This window comes from Rosa rugosa, chromosome 1, assembly GCF_958449725.1.
Source record: "Rosa rugosa chromosome 1, drRosRugo1.1, whole genome shotgun sequence".
In the NCBI taxonomy this organism is placed as follows: domain Eukaryota; kingdom Viridiplantae; phylum Streptophyta; class Magnoliopsida; order Rosales; family Rosaceae; genus Rosa; species Rosa rugosa.
In genome coordinates, this window is record NC_084820.1 from 2,920,009 (window position 1) to 2,935,025 (window position 15,017).

At 37.6% G+C, this 15,017-nt stretch overlaps 4 protein-coding genes and 1 non-coding gene across 5 annotated transcripts; 2 read left to right on the forward strand and 3 right to left on the reverse strand.

The window, feature by feature from the left end:
- The first annotated feature begins 950 nt into the window (after positions 1–950).
- Positions 951–5,069, forward strand: LOC133710424 (uncharacterized). Its single transcript, XM_062136494.1, has 2 exons — positions 951–1,205; positions 4,131–5,069. Exon 2 carries the CDS (start codon positions 4,222–4,224, stop codon positions 4,894–4,896), a length of 675 nt encoding a protein of 224 aa, XP_061992478.1. The 5' UTR covers positions 951–1,205; positions 4,131–4,221; the 3' UTR covers positions 4,897–5,069.
- A 1,765-nt stretch (positions 5,070–6,834) lies between these two features.
- Positions 6,835–7,864, reverse strand: LOC133726968 (fasciclin-like arabinogalactan protein 13). The gene has a single exon (XM_062154599.1). The coding sequence runs from the start codon at positions 7,764–7,766 to the stop codon at positions 7,026–7,028; it is 741 nt and encodes a 246-aa protein (XP_062010583.1). The 5' UTR covers positions 7,767–7,864; the 3' UTR covers positions 6,835–7,025.
- Positions 7,865–9,302: 1,438 nt separating this feature from the next.
- On the forward strand, positions 9,303–11,951 carry LOC133726969 (pentatricopeptide repeat-containing protein At4g32430, mitochondrial). The gene has a single exon (XM_062154600.1). It carries the CDS (start codon positions 9,525–9,527, stop codon positions 11,889–11,891), a length of 2,367 nt encoding a protein of 788 aa, XP_062010584.1. The 5' UTR covers positions 9,303–9,524; the 3' UTR covers positions 11,892–11,951.
- A 120-nt stretch (positions 11,952–12,071) lies between these two features.
- TRNAS-AGA (transfer RNA serine (anticodon AGA)) lies at positions 12,072–12,153 on the reverse strand. The gene has a single exon. It is a non-coding gene; the product is annotated as a tRNA-Ser (tRNA).
- A 609-nt stretch (positions 12,154–12,762) lies between these two features.
- Positions 12,763–14,478, reverse strand: LOC133726970 (uncharacterized). The gene is made up of 5 exons (XM_062154601.1): positions 14,337–14,478; positions 14,125–14,245; positions 13,908–14,011; positions 13,123–13,254; positions 12,763–13,019 (listed from the first exon to the last, which is right to left on the reverse strand). Exons 1-5 carry the CDS (start codon positions 14,337–14,339, stop codon positions 12,993–12,995), a joined length of 387 nt encoding a protein of 128 aa, XP_062010585.1. The 5' UTR covers positions 14,340–14,478; the 3' UTR covers positions 12,763–12,992.
- Between the last annotated feature and the right edge of the window lie 539 nt (positions 14,479–15,017).

Consider the following 15,017-nt stretch of genomic DNA (forward strand, 5'->3'; position numbering starts at 1 on the left):
CTATTTTTTTATTTTGTATGAATGCCCACCTCTGCTATACTGAATGGCCACGATACTAACTTTTATGGTACGTTTACTTACTTGGAATTATTCTCTTCTATTACGGGATAAAATTATAGAAAATTACACAGTAGCACAGCCTACGTTACTAACACATAAAGGAATCGAAATGATTCCGGATAAAAGTATTCATGCGTTTACTAACATATGAAGGAATCAGAATGGGTGTAGGTCCCACCTCCTTATAAGGAATCGATTCCTGAATACTCAGAAATTTAATTACGAATGGGGGAGATGAGTTTGAGAATGAATCAATACTGATTCCTTTCTTCAACTGTCTCCGATCAATGATTATTTTCCATTTCAAATAAATAAATGTGTCATTAATTCTTTTGGATGAGGGCCGTAATTTTCTAGTTTCTTTCACCTAACGATTTCTTCCTATAAAATGACCCTAACTTGCAGAATTTCACCGTCAACTCTTAAGAAAAGCTTATCTCAAAAAAAAAAAAAAACAAAAAAAACCCTTAGAGTGTGTTTGGATGAGGAAAAAAATAATGGAATTTAATTGAAAGTAAGGATTTCATAATTCCTACAAGTTAATTCCCTCGTTTGACATTATTAGATTGAAAATTTTAAATTTCTCTGTAGAAAAAAACGAAGGAATTCATTATTTAAATTCCTCACTTCAATTTCTACCTAAAATTGGTGTCATTTACGAATTTCTCTGCAATATTCAATTTTTATTTCCAAAACAAGGTTTTTATTTTATTTTATTTTTTTATTTATTTTAAACTTTCTTAATTTATTACACATTTCAAATTCTAAATAAGTACAACCAAATAATAGAAATTGCAATTAATAGAATTTTAGATTGATTGAGTTAAAGATTTCATTATTTATAAATTCTTACGAATTTCATAATTTTATCATCCAAACGCACCCTTAAGGAAAGCGGATCTGGGTCTCCTGATTTGAGTGATTTCCTCTGCTCGACCCATATATCTATGTACGTTGGCCATACGAAGTCTGATTTCCGTAGTGTTAGGGTCATGAGCAAAAACTAAGCATCGAAAGAAAGCTGCGGTTGAAGTCTGCTGGTGTTCAGAGCCGCTGCATACAGGTCGCCGGTTGTCGTCAAACTCACTCCGTCAGACGTGCATCAAGAGACACTCTCTCATATGTTCTCCACTTTGAAAATATAGGTATATTTTTTCAATTTATAATTCTGTTGTGTAAACCTGTTGGATCTAAAGTGGACGACTTCGATTTCCATGGCGGATTCAAATTCCCCTCCCAATTAAACAACTGTTCTGTTGATTTGCTCAACTTTAATTTATCGTTATATGATAGGATCTGGTTACTACGAATATTGCAGTGGGTCTTTTATTTCTCTGTGTCTTGAAAATCTGTCCCGTGATATATATATATATATATATATATATATATATATATATATATATATATATATATATATATATATATATATTTAAACTATGAATCTGAACATAAACGGGGACGGATTCCCGGATCTTTGATTTGATTTCTGTGAGTTTATAAGAAACAACTTATTTCAGTTATTTGTAAATCATAAGTAACAAAAATGAAGAATGTCTCACAGCAAACCCACGGGTCTCCTCAAATCGGGACGCAATACCAATGCCCTCTACTGATGGCAGCATAGGCTGCAGCCTGCTGGAGTTAAAGAGGAGTTGGTTACCTTCTTGCATATGCATCTATGCATCAATAAAACATATTAAGGGGTCGTTTGTTAATCAGTGTTATTTAGACCTCCTCCTAGACTAGTTTGAGTTAGCTCAACACAATATCAAACTTGTCTAAATGCCTCCTCCATATAACAATTGTTATCCACCAAAACTTAAATCTGTTACGTTAGTAAATCCTTTCAAAAATAAAAGAAAAAACTAAATTCTTCTTTTTAAAACTTATTTCTGTTGCAAACACTAGTCCTAGACTAGTGTTTGCAAATCGGGTACGGGATCACCTAAGTCATGATGGTTTTCATTCCCATGATGGTTTTCATTCCAAATGGAGAATGTTTATGAAGTGTTTCAAAAATTATTTCTTTACAATCTTCTTGTTGGAGGAAGCTGTGGCGCATAACCCAATCAGTGTTACCTGGATCGCGGGTCGTTTAGGTACGGGTATACAGTACGGGTATATGGTACGCTAGCTACCTAGGTACGCAGTACGATAGGGGTAGACTTCTTAATTTAATTTACTGATGGCGCAATACCCTGTAGTGCAAACTTATGGCGCAATACTAACGCCCTCTACTTATGGCAGCATAGGCTGCAACCTGCTGGAGTTAAAGAGGAGTTGGTTACCTTGTTGCATATGCATCTATGCATCAATAAAACATATTAGGCTTAAAACATATTAGGGGGTCGTTTGTTAATCAGTGTTATTTAGACCTCCTCCTAGACTAGTTTGAGTTAGCTTAACACAATATCAAACTTGTCTAAATGCCTTCTCCATATAACAATTGTTATCCACCAAAACTTAAATCTGTTACATAAGTAAATCCTTCCTTTCAAAAATAAAAGAAAAAACTAAATCCTTCTTTTTAAAACTTAGTTCTGTTGCAAACACTAGTCCTAGACTATTGTTTGCAAATCAGGTACGGGATCTCCTAAGTCATGATGGTTTTCATTCCAAATGGAGAATGTTTATGAAGTGTTTCGAAAATTATTTCTTTCCAATCTTCTTGTTGGAGGAAGCTGTGGCGCATAACCCAATCAGTGTTACCTGGATCGTGGGTCGTTTAGGTACGGGTATATGGTATGCTAGCTACCTAGGTACGCAGTACGATAGGGGTAGACTTCTTAATTTAATTTACTGATGGCGCAATACCCTGTAGTGCAACTTATGGCGCAATACTAATGCTCTCCACTGATGGCAGCATAGGCTGCAACCTGCTGGAGTTAAAGAGGAGTTGGTTACCTTGTTGCATATGCATCTATGCATCAATAAAACATATTAGGCTTAAAACATATTAAGGGGTCGTTTGTTAATCAGTGTTATTTAGACCTCCTCCTAGCCTAGTTTGAGTTAGCTTAACACAATATCAAACTTGTCTAAATGCCTCCTCCATATAACAATTGTTATCCACTAAAACTTAAATCTGTTACGTTAGTAAATCCTTCCTTTCAAAAATAAAAGAAAAAACTAAATCCTTCTTTTTAATACTTAGTTCTGTTGCAAACACTAGTCTTAGACTAGTAAGACTAGTGTTTGTAAATCGGGTACAATTTAATTTACTGATGGCGCAGTACCCTGTAGTGCAAACTTATGGCGCAGTACTAATGCCCTCTACTGATGGCAGCATAGGCTGCAGCCTGCTGGAGTTAAAGAGGAGTTGGTCACCTTCTTGCATATGCATCTATGCATCAATAAAACATATTAGGCTTAAAACATATTAAGGGGTCGTTTGTTAATCAGTGTTATCTAGACCTCCTCCTAGACTAGTTTGAGTTAGCTTAACACAATATCAAACTTGTCTAAATGCCTTCTCCATATAACAATTGTTATCCACCAAAACTTAAATCTGTTACGTTAGTAAATCCTTCCTTTCAAAAATAAAAGTAAAAACTAAATCCTTCTTTTTAAAACTTAATTCTGTTGCAAACACTAGTCCTAGACTAGCTTGAGTAACTTAACACAATATCGAACTTGTCTAATTGGCTTCTCCATATACACAATTGTTGTCCGCCAAAACATATCTGTTATGTTAGTAGATCCTTCATTTCAAAAAAAAAAAAAAAAGTTGGTAAATCCTTTTCTCCCGACCAAAACCTAATTCTGTTGCAAATACTAGTCCTAGACAAGCTTGAGTTAGATTAACTAACACAATATCGAAGATTGCCTCCTCCATATACACAATTATTGTCCACTAAAACTTAAATGTTACGTTAGTAAATCCTTCCTTTCAAAAAAGAAAAACGTTAGTAAATCCCTTTCTCTCCACCAAAACTAAATTCTGTTGCAGATTTTTGATATATGTGTCAATTACGTAGAATTGTAGAAAACTATTAAGTTGTATTATTTCTTTTTGTTGCTTTCCATCAATCGTTTAATTTATTAGCTTTGCTGTTTATGTGTTCAAGCAGGTTCCAAACAACGTTCTGGCCAAGGATTCTCCTACAATCAAGCTAGTATTAAAGCAGTGGGTTCAGACCCCGTCATTTTATCCCTGCGGTTATGTTTTCGTCAAAGAACTATACCATCCAGCCTTATTATGATGGCGCAATGGCATGGTGGATTACTAATGAACGACCATGGCCGAACTATAATGCAGGGGACGTGATTCCACTGAGCGATGAGCTCAAGATCCAATTTCGATTTTACAAGCAAACCATACATCTATTTGACACTGTTAAAGAAGAATACAACTTACTCCACAGTGAAAAGATTATTACGATCCATCCTTCCGAGCTACGTAATGAAGATACTGCTAGTATTATGCAATCTCCTTCAATGCGTATGATCAAGCAGATTATTGACACCGAAATTCCTTCATCAGAAAAGTCAGTGCGGCTTGAAGTTGAGGAAGGTATACTTCGAATTGTTCAGAACCCAAGTACACCCTTCTTAGTGCCTCCTAACCATAGGATTTTTGTTAATGCAATTGATGGGATTAAGATATTGCATGATGCTAGTGAGAAGAGTTCGAAACGGAGAGTACATGATCATTTGGAAGCTGCGCGATGCTCAACATGTCCTATTTGTATGGACGAGATAAAGCTTAATAAACCTAGTCGATTGCCTTGCTTGCACTTGTTTCATCACTGGTGCGTTGCTAAGTGGCTGGAGATCAAGCACGAATGCCCCTATTGCCGAAGTCCAGTACCTCATGAATTTGTTACATGGTTTTAATACTTGGTTGCAACCGACTTCAGCCATTGAGCTTGAACTCAAAGCAGTGGAGGTCCACATTATATTATATTATTGATGAGAGTTGGGATAGGCCTACAATTGTCTTTGGTGACCACGTGACAGTTTACACTTTACACACTAATAATTGAAGATTATAAACTAAAGTTTTTATTCAAAAAAAAAAACCTAAAGTTTTGACAATGAAATCTTAAAGTTTATAAACTAAATTTTTTTTTAATTATATATAACAGCTTATAATTAAAGTTTTGACAGTTTTGACAATGAAATCCTAAAGTTTTTATCTTTATTTTTTATTTTTTATATATGACAGCTTATAAACTAAAGTTTAAACAAACAATTGTTTAAAGTTTGGGTTATTATCACAAATGGTACCTGAACTTATCTTCTATTTTATCGATGGTACCTGAACTTCAATTTTGATCATAACCAGTACCCGAACTTTTCGATTTCATTTTAAATGGTACCTAAGGCCACATTCGGTCACTATTCCGGCCAAAAAAGCCAAATCTAAAAAAAAAAAAAAAAAAAAAAAAAACAAGTTCAAGGCAAGTCTATTACCAAAAAATCATCACTATATATGATTGCAACCCTTGAAATCATCAAAAATCATGACTATGATTGCCTCTCATGCCGTTTTTAGTCGGAATAGTGACCGGAGGTGGCTCTAGGTACCATTTAAAATGAAATCGAAAAGTTCGGGTACTGGTTGTGATCAAAATTGAAGTTCAGGTACCATCGATAAGATTGAGGTATAGTTCAGGTACCATTTGTGATAATAACCCTTAAAGTTTTAGTAAATAATTGTTTATTAAAACTTTCGGTTTTCTCCCAATCCATGTCATTTTTTAAAGAGAAATTTTGAAAATTAACCATTTTTAGACCTTTAAATTTATTTTTTTAATTTTATTTATTTATTATTATTTAAAAAAAAAAAAAAAAAACCCCACCCCATTCCCACGCTTGATGGGGCTCGAACTCTTGACCTCTTATATATGAGACCAAAGCCTTACCACCCCACCAAACACATACACCCCCTTTAAATTGATCTATAACGTTATTTTAAAAAACAACTATTTAATAAAGGAAAGTCTTGATTACTCTTAGAATGAGCTAAACTATCTCACCTTCCCACTATTCTTCTTCCCCAATGCACAACCGTATGTCATGATGATTTTTTTTCTTTATCTTATTTGTTCCCTTTTCCTCCTCCTCATCCCTTCTCATACATCGTCTTATGAGCAACATAAGATGATGCATCGGATCACATAATACTTCTGTAAAAAGAGTATCACTTCGTTGGGAAAGTAATTAAGGGCATCAGGTTGCGCGCATTGGTCTGTGCATGTGTACTGAAAAAAATAGTGGAGATAGTTGATGGTCGAGTAAGCAGGGAGGGTACACCAATAAAGGTAGTTAATTAGCTATATGCCTATTACCTAACAACTAACCTAAGTGGGATATCAAAGCCCAAGATCCCAACATTCTAGCTGCATATATGCCTTAATATCTCCAATAATGATTTTTCAACTCTTTACAATCGTCTATTGTTGAACAATCAAGACAAACAAAAAATACATTGAACGGTTAGCAACGCAGAATACACTTAGAGGTTTTCTAATGATGCAATGCGAAAAGGCTCAAAAGATCGATCAATCTGAGCCACCATATATATATTGCACCTCATTCTTTCAACCAACCAACATCTTTTTTCTAACTATTAATTAGCTATTTGGTCATGCATCATGCATGTTCTATACTTGTAGCTAGCTGCATGTGATCTTGACCTAGTTAACATTGTATTAATCGTATAGCTTCATCCAAATGCCAAACCATGCAACTTGCTAGTTGAACTTATATCCCCTTTCGAAACTAGCTTGTTCATTTTCTTCGTAAACTAATTAAAGTAGTCTTTTTTATATAGATATATAAACACATTTTATGTTGTGATGATCAAAAGGAAAAAAAACTCACAAGTACTTATAACAATCAAACAATCTCATTCGACCCAAAAAAAAAAAAACAAAAAATGCCAAAACCAAAGAGGAAATCAAGAAGTACATGAATATTGTTGTTGGTACAAATCACACTGCACAAAATAGCACCACTTACTAGCTAGTTCCCATGAAAAACAAAACCACCCCTAGAGCCAATCCCACGAATCCCACGCTCTTCTTGCTCGAACCATTAGCACTGTCCGCAGATGGCTCTGCGGCCTTTGTCGGCGTAGTCGTGTTGGTGCTTCCGGCCGGAGTTTTAGTCGGAGTAGGAGCCGGTGACGCGTCACTAAACAGGTCATTAGGTAACAACACCTTGTCAACTTGGTACACAGCCAACGGAAACTGCTGCCTCAACGCATTGTTGATCTGAGTAGTCACCGCCCCGCTCGACACATTCACTTGGTTCCCACCGGATCCGGTGAAGTTGAGGCCGTAAGATCCGCCTCCGTTTTGGGACGAGGACTGAGTTCTCACGGGGTTCGAGACCGTTAGGAGACTGGCGAGAGTGTAGTACTTGGGGAGAACATGGTACAGAACTAGCTGGACTTGTTGTTGGGAGGAGAGGTCGTTTAAGGTACCGGCTTTGAGGTTTGTGAAGGCGTTGTCGGTGGGTGCAAGGACGGTTAGGCCCTCGGTGGAGGAGTTGAGCTGGCTTTGGATTTGGGTGGCCACTTGGGTTTGGGTGAGGAGGCGGAGGAAGGTGGTGTATTGGCCAGCTTTGTCTAGGATGCCGGTGAAGTTAAGTTTGCCGGGCGGGGCGGGGGCGGGTGCCGTTTGGGCTTGGGCATGGAGGACGAAGAAGGCGGCGACGGCGAGGAGGAGGACAGGGAGGCAATGTGTGGAAGCTGCCATGGTGATGATGATGATGAGGGTGGTGGTGGTGGTGGAATGAGGTGTTGGGGAATATATGGGATAAGGAAGTAAGGTATGGGGGGTGAGGCTTTGGTGGAATGAGCTGGAGAACTCAACTATAGTGTAGAGTGTTGACTATATTAATAATCAAAACAAAGAAAAAGAAAGAAATGATATTTGGGCACAAACGTGACAGCCTTGAAAAAAATTTGATTGGAAAATTTCAAAATTATATACCAACACAATAATTAATTAGCATATTAATTTGATCAAACATCTCAACTAACAATTTTCCCCGCCCTGATTTGGTTGCCATCACTGACAATGATATATATAGTAATGGACCTAATGGTATAATATATATCGTTGATGTTTAGCTTGGTTAATTTCTGGTTCTAAAATTGAGATAATTAACGTTCACCTATTAGAAACCCCAACTGCACAGTAGTGTATAACTGATGGAGATACTCATTAAATAGAAAGGATTTGATTAACTTGATTTCTATTGCGTCTAAAGAGTAGTAGCTTTCTTAATTCATGAAAGGGTATTAGCTTTGGTTATAAAATTGATGTCTGACTCTCACAATGTTGTATATTAAATACCAGATCTGAGATGGTTAACATAGTATTCAATCCCTCGTGGTCTCGTGGAAACAGCTACTAGAGCAGGTTAGACCAAGGCAAAATCAAACTTGCATTCAACCAGTAATTACAAATTAAATAGTATTATCATCTGACTTAGTTTATAAATGAACTCATTACAGAAGCTATAATAATATTATACATAACCCGGATAAGCTTGGCAGCCTGGAAAAACATGGCATGTGAGATTCCCTAACAATTGTATGTAAATGGTCTCACCATTTCAAATAATCATATACAAGTGTAGCTAGGTTGTAACTTTGTAGCTTTGTACCAAACTCTTCTGCCTTCTGTTTCATGTCGTTATATAATAATATAAAGAGGAGGACCGGCCAATCACCTACCATATATCTAAACGATCATACTGGTGCTCTTTCATATTCTGCACAGGTAGACGATCGATAATCATCAATTAAGAAAAAAAAATACGATCAATTAATACTAATTTCAATAATTGTTAATTAACTAGCTCAATGAAATTATAGACCGACATAATAGAGTGATACACAAATTTTGAACTTCAAACCAACTTGATGCAGTGATAGACAATATTTGGTTATAAATCCCATGTATTGAAATTATAGACCAACTTGATAGAGCGATACATAACTTCTATATTTTTGACCAACTCGATATAGTGATAAACAATTAATGGTACAGAATCGGTTTACTCACCAATCGCTATAGACTATATTGATAACATAACATTCTAAAGCTCTAAACCCCTAAATCCTAAAACATATATTGTATATGAGTATGTCAATGAAGAAAAAATTTCGATCGATGAATATTAATTTTGATAATCGTAAACTAGCTCAATAAATGTAGACTGACTCGATAGAGTGATAAATAATTTTTGAATATATAAGGAGACCAATTAGAGTAGAATCGATCTACTCCCCGATCTCTGTATCTAAAACCCTAAACCCATTATCCCTAAAACATACAAGTAGATAGAAGTGGGCCATTTGGAGCCCATTTGATATCATACGAAATGCTTTGAGAGGGTTTAAGACCTTTGAAAACAGGGGTTTAAGACTTTCGCGCTCCTCTCTCTCTCTCTGCCTAATCAGAAATGCTCGTTTCTGAACCTAAACAGCTTTTTGTTAGTTTCTCATGATTACCCGCCAACTGAATTTCAAAACCCTCCAACGAATACGCAAGCCACGACTAAGCTACTCTAAATTCCATTCTTTGAAAGACGAACACCACCTGTTCGATGAAATTCCCCAACCAGATGCTGCCGCAGTTAACCGCTCTATGCTCAACTATATGCACAGGAACCTTTCAGCTACGGCCCTCGAAATATTTAGTAAACAAATTCAACTATGTTCGTCTCCTCGGAACATTGATGAAGTTACCCTCACCCTTGCTGCCAAGGCTTGCCAAGGGGACCCGAAACCCGGATGCCAAATCCACGGTTTTGCGCTTTCGTCTGGGTTTATTTCCTATGTTACAGTTTCGAATTCGTTGATGAGTATGTACACTAAAGCTGGGAGGTTTGATAGTGCAATGTGTATTTTTGATGGTATGTGTTATACTGATATAGTTTCTTGGAATACTATTCTTTCGGGGTTTCGAACGAGTGAGGGGGCGTTGAGTTTTGCTCTCAGGATGCATTCAAATGGGATTGCTTTGGATCCGGTGACTTATTGTACAGTTCTTGCTTTTTGTGCGGAGTATGAAGATTTTCTGTTTGGGTTACAATTGCATTCTCTCATACTTAGGTCTGGGTTGGATCGTGAAGTTTTTGTTGGGAATGCGCTTATAAGTTTGTATTCAAGGTGGAGGCGTTTGATAGAAGCTAGGAATGTGTTTGATGAAATGGGGAAAAAGGACGTGGTTTCTTGGAATGCAATACTATCAGGTTACTCTCAAGAGGGAAATCATGGGCTTGAAGCAGTTTTACTCTTCATTGAGATGGTGAGAGAAGGGATGAAACTTGATCATGTCTCATTTACTAGTGCAGTTTCAGCTTGCGGTCATGAGAAGAATTTAAGACTTGGGAGACAGATACACAGCTTGACGGTAAAATCAGGATATGAAAGTCATGTTTCAGTTGGCAACGTATTGATCTCAACATATTCAAAGAGTGGTGTCAATGAAGATGCGGGATTGGTGTTTCAGCTCATGAACAATCGCAATGTAATTTCCTGGACTACAATGATTTCTATGGACGAAGAGAATGCCATCTCTTTATTTAATGAGATGAGATTGGATGAAGTATATCCAAATGATGTTACATTTGTTGGACTAATCCATGCTATATCAACTAGGAAGTTGGTGGAAGAAGGCCTTATGATTCATGGGTTTTGCACAAAGACTGGATTTTTGTCAAAGCATAATGTTTGCAATAGCTTTATCACCATGTATGCCAAGTTTGAGTCCATGGATGATTCTGTCAAGGTTTTTGAGGAGTTGGACTTCAGAGAAATCATATCATGGAATGCTTTGATCTCAGGGTATGCTCAGAACAGGCTGTGTCAGGATGCACTGAAGACATTCTTGTCTGCAATCATGGAGTCCACACCTAACAACTACACATTTGGTAGTGTCTTGAGTGCAATTGGTGATGCTCATGACATTTCTCTGAAGTATGGCCAGCGATGCCACTCCTTTTTGATAAAACTTGGATCAGTCACTGACCCGATTACAGCAGGTGCTCTCCTTGATATGTATGCAAAGCGAGGAAGCATTTGCGAGTCCCAAAGAGTTTTCAGTGAGACCCCTCACAGAACTCAGTTTGCTTGGACAGCAATAATATCTGCATATGCTGGGCATGGAGACTATGACTCAGTAATCGAATTGTTCTACCAGATGGATAAAGAAGGGGTAAGACCTGACTCGATCACATTTCTTTCTGTACTAAGCGCATGTAGCAGAAAGGGATCAGTTGAGATGGGCCGCCATTTCTTTGAATCAATGGTCAAAGACTATCAGATTGAACCATCTCCTCAACATTATGCTTGCATGGTGGACATGTTAGGCCGGGCAGGAAAGCTGGAGGAAGCAGAGGAATTGACGAGTCAGATGTCAGGACAGCCGAGTTTTTCTTTGTTGCAAAGCTTGCTTGGGGCTTGTACAATACATGGGAATGTGGAGATGGCTGAGAGAGTTGCAGATGCTTTAATGCGAATGGAGCCAACGGAATCGGGTTCCTATGTGCTGTTGTCCAACTTGTATGCAGAGAAAGGGGACTGGGAAATGGTGGCGAAAATAAGGAAACAGATGAGAGATAGGGGAGTGAGAAAGGAAGTGGGATTTAGTTGGTTGGATAATGGTGATGCTGATGGTTCTTTGTATCTCCACGGGTTTTCGTCAGGTGATACCTCTCACCGCCAGTCTGAAGAGATAAGTAGAATGGCGAAATGCATAGGACTAGAAATGAAGTTTTTGAGAGAGAACATGGCTGAGATAGACTCACTGAAACAAGACAGTGAGACGCATTCTCACGTGCCTCATGATGAAGAAGGCTTGTATTAGAAATTGTAACATTGACAATTAATTCATGATGTTTTACTCTATTCACATTTTCTGGTCCAGAATCCATAAGAAAAACGAAAGGTGTGCACTTTAGGATATTGTCCTCAATAAAACAATAACAGAAACATGTTGCAGCATGTCTCAAAAGTAGGAGTAGGAGTAGGAAAGTAAAAAAAAAAACGTGGTCGGCAGGATTCGAACCTGCGCGGGCAAAGCCCACATGATTTCTAGTCATGCCCGATAACCACTCCGGCACGACCACTTGTTGTATGTTGGTTGTACATTTCCATATAAGTGACTTACAGCATTCATCCTAACCTATCTCATTACGTGGCGACCTTGGTTAGTCTTGAATCCTGGAGGCATATACTGTCTCATTCTTTCAATCTTCCATGCTAGTCACTTGCGTTTCGAATTGTAGAGCAACTGAATGTCTCACATGTTCGGTTGGTCAACAATTCGAGATAGTTTTGAGGACTCTGGAACCTATTACCTCTTTCGCTTTCTGGTCGGTTTAACGTGGCTTGCCATCATGGAAGACTAGCACAATCATTCTTGGTGCCTTGGTGGTGGTTAACTGTGTTCACCCAACTGAGCTGCCACTAAGCAAATTAACCGAGAGAAATGAATTGGCCAGGAATATAAACTCCTCTGTGGCTAGCCTGAGAGGTAGGAGCAAAAGGGTCACATTTGGCTCTGGCAATTCATGTGTTTCTAATCCAGGGCAACGAACTCCAGATGGCCTGGAAAAGAATTTTGAGGTTCTGGGACACCTCGGTTCTGATAAAAGTAAAAGGCTCTCATAAACTTAAAACTCTTCTTTCCATCCAAATTATAATAACCACCACCATGGAAATAAATCAAACAAAGATAAAAGCAAATAACTCAATTCATATTATGCAAGTTGTTACAATCTTATACTTGCAAATAGAGTTTAGAGTTGGCTGCTTAGCAGTTCATAGAAATAAAAACTTTAATACAAGTCAACACTAAAATTTTTCCTAGTAGTACAACTCCATCAGTCCAAGCCTCTGAAGTAGCAACCACTATAGTCTGAGAGGCCCATCACACCGAATCACACCAACTATGCTCCACAATAGTTTAGATAAGGAGCTTCTCAATGGCATCCTGCAATTCAAATAATATCAATAAGAATGCAGCCAGCAGTACCAAATTCAAACAAAGAAAAGCTATAACAAACTGTCGACAGAAACCAGTAAGAAAGGTATACCTTGAGCTGTTGTATTTGGACTTTCATTTGGCTCCCCTCATTTGTTGTCACAGAACAAGCAATGACAGGTCTTGAGACACCACAGGCTCGTCCAAGAGCTTGCTTCGAAGGCACGAACACATAGGGCACATTCTGTGAATTGAAGTAGAGTGATTTCAATACTAATTTATGAACCATGGTCTCAAAGTTAAATCATAATCAGGAAATGAACAATCATACTAAAATGTTAAGTTCATATAGTTAATAACTTAATCAATATTGTCAGGGGCATGGTTTTGAGGCCCATAACCAATAAGATAGATCAACAAAAAGCTTGCATTTCTTTCAACCAACATCAAGACAGCACACATAGTAATTAACTAATAATGAATGGAATTGGATACCCACAATTTATCTATGAAATAAATATGGGGATCCATGAGTGTCCATATACTAAAATCATGCCCACCAATTAATGGGTCTGTTTTGAGTTCAAATCTAGTACAGTACAGCCTATGTACAGACACAGACAACCAAACGCATAACTATGTGTTTCTCAGCCTTTCGATATAATGAGTAAATGACTCTTTTACTTCTTAAAGACATGAATCATACACAACGCATAACGCTAACTACAAACATTTAGTCCAGTAAGTGTACGATAATAAACATGTCACTCGATTATTCCATAGTTTACTAATACTCGCACGAAAAACATTCAATCATCCAACAAATACCCAAGTCTCATATCAAATCACACAGCTGCAATAGAAATGAATACCAAAAACAATCGAAACAAAGATTACCTTATCTTCAGCCAAGAGGGGAAGATGAAGAAGAATCTCAAGCGGCTCGGTATCCGCAGCCATCACAATGAACTCAGCAATACCTCTGTTCAGGGTCTTAGTAGCTGCCAAAAAAAAAACCCCATACACAATTAGTTTTACGCTTTCTTCCTATAACCAATTTACATAAACACACAAAATCAAAGTCTCGAACTTTATACAAGAATCCGAGTCGAACCTTCGTTGGCGCCCTTTTTGAGCTGCTTGAAGTTGAAGGCTTGCTGAACCAGGTCGAGAATGGTGATGGTGAGCTGGCCATCGGCCAAGGGGTAAGCTTTAGGGTTGACTGCTTCTCCGGTCTGCAATTGAAATCAAGCAAAAACAAAGAGACGAATCAAAAACCCAGAAAGTTAATCGCGAAATGGAGAGAGAAAGAGAGGGAGAGGGTACCATTGTGCTGAAGATTACTGTGAGAGGAGGAGGAGGCTAGGGTTTTCGATGGATTAGGGTTTAAGAAGGAGATTGCATTTGTCGTGTGAGGGATATTTATAGAAGAGAGTTTCATGGGCCGACGTCTTTTTAAGGGTCCGACACTCTTTTTAGGGGTCCATAAATGCTACTACTATTTTCTTTCTTAGATTGTTGTATCCTTTCCGTGTTGGCCGTGCAATGGAGTGTCTGCATTTGTTTGGGCTTTGTGTGTAGTTTTTTTTTTTATCTTGAGATTGTGTACAATCGATTGAAGCATACCAATCAAACAATTAATTTCATCGAATTGGAATAAAAATGTACATAATTTTGATATGGCATGTGATGAAATTAATTGTTCAGTGTAATTGATAAAATGTGATAAAAACAATCATTCAGTAGTGTATAACTGATGGAGGACGAAGAAGGCGGGACGAAAGTTGATTGTTTGATTTATGTGTTTCGGTTCACCTAAGATAAAGTGTTTATTGTTAAGCATAGCATAATTGCATAATAAACTACGTCCTGAGAACACATACGACTAAAGAAAATGTTAATAAAATTGTTGGAAACATGTTGAATAAGAATCGAATCAAAAAAAAATTTACAAGTAGATTGATTGTTGTTTTGACACATTTACTAACTTGGAATGGACATGGGAAT

What these genes read in the sequence shown, in the direction of transcription:
- LOC133726970 (XM_062154601.1), bottom strand. An exon ending in CAAAAAGGGCGCCAACGAAG is followed by an intron (nt 14,012 to 14,124) that starts GTTCGACTCGGA and finishes TTTTTTTGGCAG; the next exon opens with CTACTAAGACCCTGAACAGA. An exon ending in TCCAAATACAACAGCTCAAG is followed by an intron (nt 13,020 to 13,122) that starts GTATACCTTTCT and finishes TTTGAATTGCAG; the next exon opens with GATGCCATTGAGAAGCTCCT.
- LOC133726969 (XM_062154600.1), top strand. Translation starts at nt 9,525, where the DNA reads ATGATTACCCGCCAACTGAATTTCAAAACCCTCCAACGAATACGCAAG.
- LOC133726968 (XM_062154599.1), bottom strand. Translation starts at nt 7,766, where the DNA reads ATGGCAGCTTCCACACATTGCCTCCCTGTCCTCCTCCTCGCCGTCGCC.
- LOC133710424 (XM_062136494.1), top strand. Translation starts at nt 4,222, where the DNA reads ATGTTTTCGTCAAAGAACTATACCATCCAGCCTTATTATGATGGCGCA.